Here is a 15,950-nt window from a genome sequence, read left to right as displayed (position 1 = left end):
TTAAGTATTAACATGTAATAAAATGAATCTAATGTGAAAATGCAGTATACTTTAGCCATCAAATGCTTGGGAGAAAAAAAAAAAACTCACAAACAGTTCAAATTAGGATATGAAATGCATAGAGCAAACATAAAAACTGACTTCTGCTGAATTCCATGTTATTGTAAATGAACTCTATACCATAAAGTGTTAATTAGAAACTTATTCTTCACAGATTGCCTTTAGAAAACTTCACCATTAAAGTATGTAGTTCTGTACTGGAAAACATTTCATGTTCATAGCCTTGTAAGTCTTTGCAAACAAAGTTTCAAAAACAATGCCAATAATTCATAATGCCCCCTACCTGCTAGCACTTCTGGAACGTCTGGCTGTGCTATAACTTTTTGGTGGCGTTTTGGAACGTTTCTTTTCTTTGTCTTCTTTCTTTTTATCTCTAATAAATGAACACAATTTATTAATGTGTTAGAAGATTCAGTTAATAGAAAATATATATATATACAAATTAAAAACAAAAGTACAATGAAACGGAAGCTCATTCTTAAGATGTTATTCTGATAAAAACTATTATTCTTTCAAAGCACACACCTGATGTAAACATCTATCATGAATGAAGCCAACCTTCTAAGTGTGGCCCTGCTATTAAATATTCTGGGCTATTCAATACTATTAGGGAAAATAATCATAATGGACTGGTATTACAAGCATACCTCAACTCTAAATGGTCCCTTAAGTGGTCCCAGTCATGTTTTTTACAAATTCATATTATACCCCTTTCTCAGAAATTTTTCAAAGTACAAATCTGAAAATATTAATTCTCTGCTCATCACTTTGCAATTCATTCCCATTGACTTCAGGATCAGCTGTAAACTCCCTAGTGTGAACCATAAAGCCTTTTATGTGTGATCTGTCTCAACTGTCCTGACCTCATTTCCTGGTCCTCCTACACCAACATACTCCGTATTTCAAGAATTCATGCTAACCTTGTAAGTATTCTCTACTGGAAATCATGCTCCTGAGTCCAGTCAAATCTATCAGAATTTAATACTCAAGTCACCTCTCAATAAATCTTTTCCAACATCCCTAACAATGGCCCTTCCTTGGTAATTACATTAGTTTCTCCCCTAGTATAAATAAAGTTCCTCAAGTGAAGGAATGCCTAATTGCTCTTTGTGTAAGAGATGGTTCATTAAGTAAGCTTGTTTAGCTGAATTAAGAGATGACTAGCTCTAAACATGATTAGAAGTCTCATCAGAGGCTGAGTATGCAGTAAAGCTATCACAAAATCCAAGTCCCAAGTTGAGTTATATGCTTACCAAGAATAAATTCTGGGAAAAAAAAAAAAATTGCTGCTTTTTGCTGTGATTCTTACTACTTTTAATCACATAATTAAATACATAAATGGGTAAAGAATAAAATATAGGGCTGTTTCTAGAAAATTAAGGCAAATATTTTATAAAGAGATAATAGACAGTTTAAAAAATAAGTGTTGCAAAATTATACTGTGTGACAGCTAAAAACGGAGGGAAAAATCTAAGTACTTTCAAGTAACAGAGTTCTTGATACTTTAAAAGTGGTTTAAACAAAAAGAAAGTGATTTTGTATCTATTATTCAAAACTAGGCTTACTAATTTCAAAGGGTTTGGCCCTGTATGAAAAATAAATTATTGAATGAATGTTTAAGTCAAAATACAATGTTAAGGTGTGGATGTTTTGGTTTTTAGCGAATCCTTACTTTAATTCTTTACTGGCCTCCAAATCCCGGGATTAGACTCTTAAGTATGGTTCAGTGTCAGGAATACAGCAATACTAATTCATACTTAAAAGCTGCTCATGATGAGATATATAAAGAATAATTAAGAAGGCATGATTGTATGCCAAAAACTCTGGCATATCAAGAAGTTGCTGGGAACACAAAATTCTTACCAATGGTTGAATGGAAAAGACGAAATGAAAAAAGGTAGTAGAAACAGCTAAGAATTCTTACTACAGAGAAATTTTACTCACTCATTGTTACTAGTTTTGTACTGTACCTGTTTTTTGATGTGCTCCTTGACCTTCTACCCCTCTCTCTGGAATGAGATCTTCTCCGTCTTGGACTTTTGGATCGTCGTCTACTCCTTGACTTAGAATGTGATCGCCTTCTGGATCTGCTTCTTGACCGCCTTATAAAGTAAAAGAAAGCAGACATATGTATATAAACCTAAAAAGACTAGCTCTTCTTTTGATTATTTCATATAAGTGTAGGACCAAAGATTCAGACATGCTGGCTAGCTATCAGTAACTGAGGGTAATTTCTTGCCATTATTTATTTATTTCACACAACATCTGATATCCCAGAAGTTAGAAAATACCTTTTAACACCTGGAATTCCTCACCTTTTAATCTTTTGTTCAACCTGTCAAACCAATCCTACTTTGCCCACTGCAACTACAACTCCAAACTTAAAATTATTACTAGAAAATGAAGGAAAATAAAAAATGACTCATTTGCATCACTTCATAATTACACAGCATTTTAGAATGTACCTAATTTTATTCCTCACTATTACAAGTTAAATCCATTTACTACTTATCAAATACTTACTTATGCCCATTACATGCTTTACCAATATTCACTCATTTACTTTCATAATAAACCTAGTAACAGTAAATACTATTATTATTCCCATTTGGGGCTTGCCAGGAGGCTCTAGTGGTAAAGAACTCACCTGCCAAAGCAGGAGGCTTAAGAGTTGGAAGATCCCTGGAGAATGGGCATAGTAACCCACTTCACTATTTCAAAAGGAAACCACATACTGTATTGGTTTCTATGATTTCTAATTGCTGTTCTCTGATATACATTCCTCTTCTTTAATTTCCAGTTTAAGAGAAATACAAGTAATGCAGGCCAGATACAGATATTTCTCTAAAAGGTTAAGTGCAATTAACCTTTTGATGCTGTCATTGACCCTTTTCCCTATTTTAAGAAAAACTGAAAGCAAATGGCAGTTCTTTGCTTAGACCTGGTCATTTAACTTTTAGTGAACCATTCAACCTCTTTCCATGGAAAACTTCAAACACAATTTAAACTTTTTGCTTTCATTATTTTGAGGGTGCCAAAGGATAGACATTTTAGTAATGCAAAAGATTTGTGTTCAAATCTCCCTTTTAAAGTCAGTTAATAAAAGTATTCCTTATTTAACCTGAGCCTATTACTTCAGCAAAAAAAAAAAGCACCTACATCATAGAATAGTTGTAATTTAAGCAAAATTATAAAATCCAGCTCAGCACCTTAGTGTAGACATATAAATTAAATACCGACTTCTCTTATTGCTGTGCTACCATAGTGTTGCCATCATTCTCTAGAACAGCTGTTTCAAAACACATTAGGAGTAATGTCTCATCAAATTCAGTAACTATATTTTGTACATTACTTATTTTTGACCAAATTTGAAACTAAACAATCCCTCTCAATAACATGTCTATATCCCAGGAAATTTTCATGTAATGCTTACCTACCTTTCTTTAAGCTCCATAAGGATAGCGGTATATATGTCTACCTTATTCACCAACTATACCCTTGAGCAACAACTACTATACTGTAGAATAAAAGGTACTACTAATGTATTTTGAGTGAAACACTGACCCTCTAAAATATCAGAACCATCACTTTCTTATGAAGAATTAAAAAAAAGAAATTATGGAAAACCAAAATCGATGCTGTTTGTATTAGCAAGTGTTCATCTTTTGAGAAATCTGGCTTTTAAAAAAATTAAACAATCATTTTAGCAAAACCATGCAACATATTTATCTTACCTCTAATGTATAAAAAAAATGGCTATAAAAATTATGAATGCATTCTCACGTTTCCTTCTAAATTAATAATATTTTAAAAATCTAATAAGCAGAAATATTACATCTATCAGTTTACTATAAGGTCCTGAAACAGTTATTTTTCAACAGCACTGCATTGCAGTCACTTCAACATTCAGTTCATATAAGCTTTTAAAAATTAGAGAAACATAGATATTATTATATATTTTATACAACAAAGCTAGTGGAGGTGATGGAATCCCAGCTGAGATATTTCAAATCATAAAAGATACTGCTGTTAAAGTGCTGCACTCAGTATGTGAGCAAATTTGGAAAACTCAGCAATTGTCGGTCACAGGACTGGAAAAGGTCAGTTTTCATTCCAATCCCAAAGAAGGGCAATGTCAAAAAATGTTCATAATAATGTACACCTGTGCTCATTTCACAAGTTAGCAAGGCAATGCTCACAATCCTTCAAGCCAGGCTTCAACAGTATATGAACCAAGGAATTCCAGATGTACAAGCTGGATTTAGAAAAGGCACAGGAACAAGAGATCAAATGGCCAACATCCGTAGGATCATAGAAAAAGCAAAGGAATTTCAGAAAAATTACTAATTCTGCCTCATTGACTACGCTAAAGCCTCTGATTGTATGGATCACAACAAACTGTGGAAAATTCTTAAAGAGATGGGAATACCAGATCACCTTGCTTCCTAAGAAACCTGTATGTAGGTCAAGAAGGAATAGTTAGAAATGGACATGGAACAACAGACTGGCTGAAAACTGGGTAAGTAGCACGTCAAGGCTGTATACTGTCACCCTGCTTATTTAACTTATGTGCAGAGTACTTCATACTGGGTTAGATGACTCACAAGCTGGAATCAAGATTGCCAGAAGTATCAACAACCTCAGATTCACAGGTGATACCACCCTACTGGCAGAAAGTGAAGAGAAACTAAAGAGCCTCTTGATGAAGGTGCATGAGGAGAGTGAAAAAGCTGGCTTAAAACTCAACATTCAATAAAACGAAGATCATGGCATCTAGTATCATCACTTCATGGCAAATAGATGGGGAAAATGTGGAAACAGTGGTAGATTTTATTTTCTTGAGCTCCAAAATCACTGTGAACAGTGACTGGAGCCATGAAATTTAAGGGTGCTTGTTCCTTGGAAGAAAAGCAATGACAAACCATTGACTTTCTCTGGTGGCTCAGATGGTTAAAAGCATCTGTCTACAATGTGGGAGACCTGGGTTTGATCCCTGGGTCGGGAAGATTCCCCTGGAGAAGGAAATGGCAACCCATTCCAGTATCCTTGCCTGGAACATCCCATGGACGGAAGGAGCCTGGTAGGCTACAGTTCATGGGGTCACAAAGAGTCGGACATGATTGAACAACTTTACTTTCACTTTTTCAGACAGCGTTTTCAAAAGCAGAGACATCACTTCACTGACAAAGGTCCGCATAGTCAAAGCTATGGTTTTTACTGTAGACATGTATGCATGTGAGAGTTGGATCATAAAGGTTAAATGCCAAAGAATTAATGCTTTTGAACTGTGGTGCTGGACAAGACTCTTAAGAGTCCCTTGGACTGCAAGGAGATCAAACTAGTCAGTCCCAAAGGAAATCAACCCTGAATATTCACTGGAAGGACTGATGCTGGAACTTCAATACTTGAGATAGATGATTGGATGGCACCACTGACTCAATGGACAAGTGTCTGAGCAAACTCTGGGAGATAGTGAAGGACAGGGAAAGCTTGTGTGCTGCAATCCATGGGGTCACAGAGAGTTGCATACAACTGAGCAATTAAACAACAATTATTATTATATATTATTATTATTTATATACAAGTAAAAAGCATATTGAAAGTAAGAGTCATTTTATATGTCAAGATGCTTAAAATACTACAATTTATAATAACTATCTTTCTGCTATGATGTGTTTACTACAAGTGTTCCAAAGGACTTTCTCTCATGGTCATAATTAAAATTAATATTTGAAAACCTTAGCATGTAACTCCTATATACAAAAAATGTAAGTTCTCCTTTTTAAGTCTAAGTATTAAACAAAGCCATGAAAGCACTTGTCCTGCAAAGTTAGTATTCTAAGTTATAGGCACAGCTCAGAGATACCAAGTTTGCTCCCAGACCACTGCAATAAACTGGATATCATAGTAATAGTATGTCACAATGAATTTGTGGTTTCCCAGTACATTGCAAGTTATGTTTACACTGTAGTATAATCTGTGAAGTATGCAATAGCACTATGGCTAAAAAACACTGTACATACATTAAGGCAATAGGGACCTTCTAAAGGTTCAATGGAACCCTCAGATGTTCTAGATTTGGGTTTTTTGAAAGACAAAATCTTTTTAAGCATGAAATGGGCTAGGATGAAGGTGGATGACACAAACACCAGACAGAACCACCGTGTAACATTCTGCTACAGACTGAAACTTTGCGTCCTCCCAAAATTCTTAGAGGAAACCAAATACCCAACATGATAATGTTATGAGGTAGGAGCCTTTGGGGTGATCAGGTTACGAAGACCCAGCTTTCATGAATAGGATGAATGCGTTTATGAATGAAAGACATCTCAAGAAGGGGCTTCTCTGGTAGTGGGCTCAGTGGTAAAGAATCCACCTGCCAATGCAGGACACATGGGTTCCATCCCTGGTCCATGAATATTGCACATGCCACGGAGTAGCTAAGCCTGTGAGCCATAACTTCTGCGCCTGTGCTCTAGAGACTGGAGCCACTGCTACTGAGCTCATGTGCCATGACTACTGAAGCCTGAGCGTCTAGAGCTTGTGCTCCATAGCAAGAAAAACCACTGCAATGAGAAGCCCACACACCGTAACTACAGAGTAGCCCTACTCACCGCAACTAGCTAAAAGTCTGCACAGCGATGAAAACCTAGCACACTCAAAAATAAATAAATAAAATTATTAAAATAAAAAAACTCAAGAGATACCCCACCCCTGGTCCATCGTTCTATGTGAGAACACAGTGAAGATATAGCAAATGATCAATATAAATGAGGAAGTAGGTCCTCACCAGACAGCAAATTTTCTGACACCTTGATCTTGAACTTCCCAGCCTCCAGAACTATGAGAAATAAATTTCTATTGTTTTCAAGCCATCCAATCTATGGTATCCTGTTGTAGCAGTCAAATGGACTAAGGGACAGTCTAAGAAATGACTTAACAATGCTATGGGAGCTATAAGGTCAATTCCCCCCGCCCCCCCCCACCCCAGAATCGTAACAAGGTAACACTTCCTTTGCCACTTTGACATTTGTACCAATGGTGCAAAAGCACCTCCTTACTACAAATCAAGATAATGGCAACTGAACCTGCAATTTACTGTATTTTCACTGGCATTTGTAGTGAAGATTTTGTAGTGAAAATCCTGACCATTTCACCAATGACATCTTTGATAGAGCGAGCAAAAACTTTTAATTTTATTAAATCTAGTTCCGTGAGTGCTATTAAAGTAGTATCATTATTGACTAGAAATGTTAAATCTGGTCCCTTCAGCAACATTCTCTGCAATGAAATGGGCAGTATGCATAAATCATTTCTGGTATTTTTAAGTTCAGCAACTGTCAAGGAAGACACCTGTGTGATTGAGTGTGAGCTTACCTAATTGCTTTTGCCATGAAACATCTTTACCTGAAAGAACTGACAAACCATTGTTGTTCAGACTTGGGTATCTGGTAGACACTTTCATGAAAAATGAATTATCATTTCAAGGAAAAAAATTTGTTGCCAATAATAAAATCTGAGCTTTCAGAAGAAAATTAAACTTTGGAAAACTTAAACCCACCATTGTGAATCTGACAGCTTCTTAACATTTTAAAAGGGTTTACTAGTAAGATGTATGGTGATATCACCAAGTCATCTTTTGAGATTGTGTAAAAAAGTGTCAACATTTGAAAACTTACATAATGCAATCAATCAATTATTTTCCAAACAATGCATAACTGTACAAAAGGATGCCTGGTGAAGAGATCCACTCAAAGTATAATAAAGATCAACAAATTTTACAAGTTTTGGTATTGTATCAAAGACTACTACTCCCAATTACCCGAATACTACTCCCAATTACCCAGAGTAAGAAATTACTTTTCCCTCTTCTCACGATATATTTGTGTAAAGTCAGATTTTCTATATATATTAACCAAAATATACAATAAGCAGAATGCACAATCCTATACATCTTTTATTTAGCTAAATGTTAAAGAATCTGCAAAGCTGTTAAGATGTAAACAAAGCCATTCTTTTAATTTTGGGGGAAAAAGCTTTGTTTCAAAGCTAAGTTAATACGAATGGGTTTTAATATTCATTATTATTTCAAATGATGGTTTCAAATTTTACTATGGCCAACAATGATGCTGTAAGCCACATAAACAAAAGCTCATTGGAGCTCTTATATTTTTTATGAGTATAGAGGTCCTAATATCACCAAGTTTGAGAGTCACTAGTCTAGAAAGATCCTTACAAATACACACAATTATGTCATGTGAGAAAGAACACACTGGTCCTTTTACCCTGCAGAGTCTTACTATAGGTAGGATAAAGAATAATAGTTACCATCATGTAGTTTATCCAGTAATACAAAGAGCAATCTCAAAACACGTCATCTGCAAATATTCAAGCTTTAGATGGGTAAGCTAAGGTTGCATAACAACCCTCCACGTTCCAAGTTAGGAGTCTAGTAACATGTCAGAACTAGAATTCAAGTCAAAAGTTTCAAGGATAGTGTCCTTCCCAGAGTACTAAGTGCTCAAATCCCAGTGGCTTCTTCCTACCTCTAGATTTTTTGGGATTTTAAAGTATCTACCATCTTTCCTCTATTTATATACCTGTGAATAGTAATTCACATACTCTGCAAATAGCAGTAGTTATCAAAACCACTGTAACCATGAGCTAATCGGGTTAACAGCAGGTGTGACATAGGGAAACTGTCTTTGTCTAAGGAAGAACTTACTACCAAACAGCAATCAACCTAATTACCTGTGCCTAGAAGATGAGGGAGTCCTCCTCCTCCTAGAACGTGATCTTGACCTTGAGTGTCTTCGTTTTTCTTCTTTCTTATCTGGATTAAAATGAAAAGAAATCTGGATTTAGAAATCATTAAGCAGAAAGATTATTTCCATTTAGAAGTTACTGTAAGAATTTATTACACTAATTTTCAGGTTTACTATATGATCCTTAAATTCAGGTAGCTAAAGGTTTCTGGAGCTAGGAAGTGTCATCCATAAACAACCCATGAAAATGATCACCTTTCTCATTCTTTACTCTTCAGAGGTTTCTAAACTATGACTCCTTTCTGTTTGCATGCCTTAGGTTCTCCTTCCCCAAACAGAGCTACAATCTACCCAGATTAAAACTCTACTCTGTACATGTTCATGGATTAATAAAACCTCCTCAAACTGTACCTAAGTGTAAAATATTTGTATCTATAATAAAAACATAAGATAAACACTTAAAATTCTTGGACCAGCAAAATGTTCCTTTTTAGTCATCACTTAACTCTATGCTTCTTTCCTAGATATGTCTCATTCAATCACTCATTTCTATACTTCTGGGACAGAAACTAAACCAGCTCTCTTTAATCTTTGTTCTACTTTTGCATTCATTTTCAACACTGTGTAAGTTTACAGAGCAGAGCAAGAATGATCTGTTACCATTTAGTAGTTTAAAATAACACATAAATTCCTTTAACTAAGGACCGAATGAAGGAGAAATATAGCCATTACATTCTTTATATATGGACTATCATTCAAAGAGAGAATGCTGGCCCCGCCCCGGCAACTGAGAGTAAAGAATTCATTTGCAATGCAGGAGCTGCATTCCCTCAGAAAGATCCCCTGGAGAAGGTCATGGCAACCCACTCCACTATTCTTGCCTGGAGAATCCCATGGACAGAGTAGCCTGGTGAGCCATAGTCCATAGGTTTACAAGAGTCAGACATGACTGAGGCGACTTAGCCCACATGCACAAAGTGAGAATGAGTTCCTCTTTTACATTTCTATCATTTCATTAATAGAATTCAACTTATTGTGAATATCAAATTAACAGAAATTTGTGCAGCAAACAAAATTTCATAAAGAAGTAAGTCGTTTTCAGTCATTTATGTTTCCAATGAAAACAGAAATGGTGTTCTTGTTTTGGAGTCATACAGGTCCAGTTATCTATATAAACTGCTTGTCATATGATGCTGGGTTAATTATCTAATAACTTGGTTAAATGAGATAATACACATAAAGATTTGGTATTAATTTATCCACTATACTTTATAATTATTTGTCTAATACCATATACAATAAAAATCACCCCATTAAGAACTGGAATGAAGAAAATGAATAAAGCATTGTTTATCAAGGGGAAAAAAAAATCAAGACCAAATATCTAAATACATATATGCAGAAAATGGGACAGCAATTCATCTCATCACAAAAAGAAATTCTGCAAAGAATGATGTATTTACTTTTCTGTAAACAAATGATGTAAATAGAAGAAACTTTATTAGGCCTTCTTGGTCAAAGAAGACTATAGATCAGGCTATCCCAACTTCAGTTCAGTTGCTCAGTCATGTCTGACTTTTGCAACCCCATGAACTGTAGCACACCAAGCCTCCCTGTCCATCACCAACTCCCGGAGTTTACGCAAACTCATGTCCATTGAGTCAGTGATGCCATCCAACCATCTCATCCTCTGCTGTCCCCTTTTCCTCCTCCCTTCAATCTTTCCCAACATCAAGACTTTTCAAATGAGTCAACTCTTCACATGAGGTGGCCAAAGTATTGGGAGTTTCAGCTTCAACATCAGTCCTTCCAATGAACATCCAGGACTGATCTCCTTTAGGATGGACTGGTTGGATCTCCTTGCAGTCCAAGGGACTCTCAAGAGTCTTCTCCAACACTACAGTTCAAAAGCATCAATTCTTGATCCCTCAGCTTTCTTTATAGTCCAACTCTCACATCCATACATGACTACTGGAAAAACCACAGCCTTGACTAGATGGACCTCTGTTGGCAAAGTAGTATCTTTGCTTTTTAATATGTTGTTTAGGTTGGTCATAACTTTCCTTCCAAAGAGTAAGCATCTTTTAATTTCATGGCTGTAATCACCATCTGCAGTGATTTTGGAGCCCCAGAAAATAAAGTCTGTTCCACAGACTTTAAAGTGTAAAGACACTGTTTCCCCATCTATTTCCAATGAAGTGATGGGACTGGATGCCATGATCTTGGTTTTCTGAATGTCGAGCTTTAAGCCAACTTTTTCGCTCTCCTCTTTCACTTTCACCAACAGGCTCTTTAGTTCTTCTTCACTTTCTACCATAAGGGTGGTGTCATCTGCATATCTGAGGTTATTGTTCTTGCTCCCTGCAATCTTGATTCCAGCTTTTGCTTCCTCTAGCCCAGCGTTTCTCATGATGTACTCTGCATAAAAGTCAAATAAGCAGGGTGACAATATATAGCCTTCATGTACTCCTCTTCCTATTTGGAACCAGTCTGTTGTTCCATGTCCAGTTCTAACTGCTGCTTCTTGATCTGCATACAGATTTCTTAGGAGGCAGGTCAGGTGGTCTGGTATTCCTATCTCTTTCAGAATTTTCCAGTTTATTGTGATCCACACAGTCAAAGGCTTTGGTATAGTCAATAAAGCAGAAATAGATGTTTTTCTGGAACTCTCTTGCTTTTTCCATGATCCAGCAAATGTTGGCAATTTGTTCTCTGGTTCCTCTGCCTTTTCTAAAACAAACCAGCTTGAACATCTGGAAGTTCACGGTTCATGTAATGCTGAAGCTTGGCTTGGAAAATTTTGAGCATTACTTTACTAGCGTGTGAGATGAGTGCCAACTGCACGGTAGTTTGAGCATTCTTTGGCATTGCCTTTCTTTGGGACTGGAATGAAAACAGCTTTTCCAGTTCCGTGGCCACTGCTGAGTTTTCCAAATTTGCTGACATACTGAGTGCAGCACTTTCATAGCATCATCTTTTTGGATTTGAAATAGCTCAACTGGAATTCCATCACCTTGACTAGCTTTGTTTGTAGTGATACTTCCTAAGGCCCACTTGACTTCACATTCCAGGATGTCTGGCTCTAGGTGAGTGATCATACCATCATCATCTGGGTCATGAAGATCTTTTTTGTATAGTTCTTCTGTGTATTCCTGCCACCTCTTCTTAATATCTTCTGCTTCTGTTAGGTCAATACCCATTTCTGTCGTTTATTGAGCCCATCTTTGCATGAAATATATTCCCTTGGTATCTGATTTTCTTGAAGAGATTTCCAGTCTTTCCTATTCTATTGTTTTTCTGTATTTCTTTGCCTTGATCACTGAGGAAAGCTTTCTCCTCTCTCCTTGCTATTCTTTGGAACTCTATATTCAAATGGGTGTATCTTTCCTTTTCTCCTTCGCTTTTCACTTCCCTTCTTTTCACAGCTATTTGTAAGGCCTCCTCAAACAGCCATTTTGCTTTTTTGCATTTCTTTTCCATGGGGATGGTCTTGATCCCTGTCTCCTGTACAGTGTCACAAACCTCCATCCATAGCTCATCAGGCACTCTATCAGATCTAGTCCCTTAAATTGATTTACTTCCACTATATAATCATAAGGGATTTGATTTAGGTTATACCTGAACTTAGGCAAACATAAATGACTAAAAATAACAGTAAACCCCCCCAAATTAAAAACAACCAAAATACCACACAAGCATTAGGTAATCCTAGGCACCAATATTTCAGAATGAACTTTTACCAAAATATGCGGAAAAAATGATGGAAGTATTACTCAACATATTTCAAACATAATTGCATAAATCTATTTTACCTGGTTCTATAGCAGCAGAAATTAGGGACTGTGCTTCTCGTACTCTCTTCATGGCTTCCTCTATTTCTTTACTAGAGGTATCTGATTTCAGACTTGGTGAAACAAGACCAGCAGCGACATGATTCAATCTGGAATAGAACCAAGAATTGCATTTGACACATTTAAAAACGTATTTGTATATCTAATTAAATACACGTTTCCTACCATCATTTTACTAAGATACTCCTTGAAAAAATGTGAGAAGACTCCATGATAACTTTGACAAAATCATAAACAATAGAGTAAAATAGTACTATGCAAAATGTCACTCACCATTTTAAAAGACGAAGATATTTCAAATAAGAAAAAAACTAATTTTGCTGAACATCCATGAACTTTTCATATACTTTCTAAGAATTGCTAGTAAATGAGAATATAATAATGCTAGTGATTTTTGAACGTTCCTTCATGTTTTCTATTTCATCCTAATTTTCTTGGGGAAGAGAATTACTTTTTAAGCTTACAGATGACAAACTGAGGCAGAAGCCAATGACATACCAAAGTTATTTATGAAATTCCTGACTGCAGGCTAAAGGGTTTAGTCTTTAGCCTTAAGGGTTTATAAAAATGAGAAAAAACTATAGACACCAAGTTGAGGATGGTAGTTATTTGTGGGCAGTGTAAAATGTAAACAAGAATGACTATGGGAGGTTTTTTTATTTTTTAACTCTATTAGTCATATTTTACTTAAGCTTCATGGTAGATACATGCTTGGATTTCACTTGGTCATTTTTAGAAAAAACACCAACAACTACTATAATCAAATGATTCTGTTCTGCCTCCCCCACATGCTCTACTTACTGACAGCAACTTTCACCCAGTTAAAATGAAAATCAGTTCTAATGAGGTGGATGAAACTGGAGCCTATTATACAGAGTGAAGTTAAGTCAGAAAGAAAAACACCAACACAGTATACTAACACATTTATATGGAGTTAGAATGATGGTAATGATGACCCTATATGTGAGACAGCAAAAGAGACACAGATGTATAGAACAGTCCTTTGGACTCTGTGGGAGAAGGCAAGGGTGGGATGATTTGAGAGAATAGCATTGAAACCTGTATATTATCATATGTGAAACAGATTGCCAGTCCAGGTTCCATGCATGAGACAGGGTGCTCAGGGCTGGTGCACTGAGATGACTCTGAGAGATGGGATGGGGAGTGAGGTGGTGGGGGAGTTCAGGATGGGGAACACATGTACACACATATCTGTTTCATGTCAATGTATGGCAAAAACCACTACAATATTGTAAAGTAATTAGCCTCCAATTAAAATAAAAAGAAAAAGGAAAATTAATTTCGCTCAGATTTAACACACTAAGGTGCTTCCCTTGTGGCTCATTTGGTGAAGAATCCGTCTGCAATGTGGGAGCCCTAGGTTTGATCCCTGGGTTGGGAAGATCCCCTGTAGAAGGAAATGGCTACACATTCCACTATTCTGGCCTGGCGAATTTCATGAACTGTATAGTCCATGGGGTTGCAAAGAGTCGAGCACGACTGAGTGACTTTCACTTAACACACTAAGAAATGACTAATGAAAACATCTCAAGAATCTGCGATATGTCAAGTAGGAAATATAAATTGCAGCACAAATAAAACTTTTCAAAGCACCGAAAGACAGTGACTTTTAGTATGTGATGTATATTACTCTTACTCTAGGCTAGTGCTCCCCTCACTTCTTTAATAAATTGCAGTACTTTAATAGCATCATCTTTTAGGATTTGAAATAACTCAGCTGGAATCCATCACATCCAGTAGCCTTGCTCACAGTAATGCTTCCTAAAGCCCACTTGACTTCACATTCCAGGATATGGGACACGAGGTAAGTGATCACATCATCATTTTTATTCATGTCCTTAAGACCTTAACTGTACGGTTCACTTGTGTATTTTTGCCACCTCTTCTTAGTATCTTTTGCTTCTGTTATGTCCTTGCCTTTTCTGTCCTTTACTGTGCTGATCTTTGCATGAAATAATCCCTTAGTATCTCCAACTTTCCTGAAGCGATCTCTAGTCTTTCCCATTGTATTGTTCTCCTTTATTTCTTTGCACTGTTCACTTAGGAAGGCTTTCTTATATCTAAGTAATCTTTGGAATTCTGCACTATCTTTCCTTTTCTCCTTTGACTTTTACTTATCTTCTCAGCTATTTTGTAAGGCCTCCTCAGACAACCCTTTTGCCTTGCAGCATTTTTTTCGTAGATGGTTTTGGTCAATCTGGTTTAAGCTATTGACAATGATCTTCAAAGATTAAAAATTACACCAAAACAAAACACTTTATAGATGGGCATACTTCTGGATTTTTCTTTCTAGAAAACAGGATTATGTATTGCATGTCAGTGGTCATGTACTGATGTGAGAGTTGGACTGTGAAAGAAGCTGAGCACCAAAGAATTGATGCTTTTGAACTGTGGTGTTGGAGAAGACTCTTGAGAGCTCCTTGGACTGCAAGGAGATACAACCAGTCCATTCTAAAGGAGATCAGTTCTGGGTGTTCATTGGAAGGACTGATGCTGAAGCTGAAACTCTAGTACTTTGGCCACCTCAGGCGAAGAGTTGACTCATTGGAAAAGACCCTGATGCTAGGAGGGATTAGGGGCAGAGGAGAAGGGGATGACAGAGGAGATGGCTGGATGGCATCACCGACTGGATGGACCTGAGTTTGAGTGAACTCCGGGAGTTAGTGATGGACAGGGAGGCCTGGCGTGCTGCGATTCATGGGGTCGCAAAGAGCCGGATGCGACTGAACTGAACTGATTGCACGCCGTGAGATCAATTTCTTTTAGCTATCAAAAAATAAGTGCTATCTGTAGACACTGACATATTTCTATCATCAATGGAAACAAAAGGAAAAAAGTTCTTACTTCGGATCAACAGTACTCATAAGTTTCAGCAACTGATCTGCAGCAAGAGACTGGAAAATGAAAATATTAAAAATGAGAACACAGAATAGTAAATGATTACAATTTTAATTTTTTTTAGTATGTTGAAATGACCTAGAACAATTTGGCAAACCTATAGAAGCTAACATATCCCAAGCACCACAATGACTAACAGAAATATAATGCCAGGCAAACACGTCACAGTAAACTTTCTAGCTACAAAAAAATAAACAGATGACAATAGTGACTACAGTGCTGGATATCCAGAGCTGCTCGATCAAGTTAAATACAAAGATGATGTAGCTGAACAGTCCAGACTTTATAGACTAGCTCCTGCTTATTTAAAGATTTCCTGAGGATAAGTAACATTTTAAGGAAACATATAAAACAA

At 36.6% G+C, this 15,950-nt stretch overlaps 1 protein-coding gene across 9 annotated transcripts in view; it reads right to left on the bottom strand.

Annotated features, from left to right (window-relative positions):
* The window catches only part of SRSF11 (serine and arginine rich splicing factor 11), a 50,117-nt gene that overhangs the window by 7,085 nt on the left and 27,082 nt on the right, over nucleotides 1–15,950 (bottom strand). For all 9 annotated transcript variants that reach the window (XM_018045459.1, XM_018045446.1, XM_018045469.1 and 6 more), the window contains 5 exons: nucleotides 15,542–15,591; nucleotides 12,638–12,765; nucleotides 8,812–8,893; nucleotides 2,031–2,162; nucleotides 344–433 (listed from right to left, as the gene is read on the bottom strand). In XM_018045459.1, coding sequence (XP_017900948.1) covers nucleotides 344–433; nucleotides 2,031–2,162; nucleotides 8,812–8,893; nucleotides 12,638–12,765; nucleotides 15,542–15,591 — 482 coding nt within the window. The remainder of the gene's footprint in view (nucleotides 1–343; nucleotides 434–2,030; nucleotides 2,163–8,811; nucleotides 8,894–12,637; nucleotides 12,766–15,541; nucleotides 15,592–15,950) is intronic.

Source organism: Capra hircus, chromosome 3 (genome assembly GCF_001704415.2).
Source record: "Capra hircus breed San Clemente chromosome 3, ASM170441v1, whole genome shotgun sequence".
Classification (NCBI taxonomy): domain Eukaryota; kingdom Metazoa; phylum Chordata; class Mammalia; order Artiodactyla; family Bovidae; genus Capra; species Capra hircus.
Note: the sequence above shows the minus strand (reverse complement) of the source record. Positions and strands in the feature narration are given on the sequence as shown.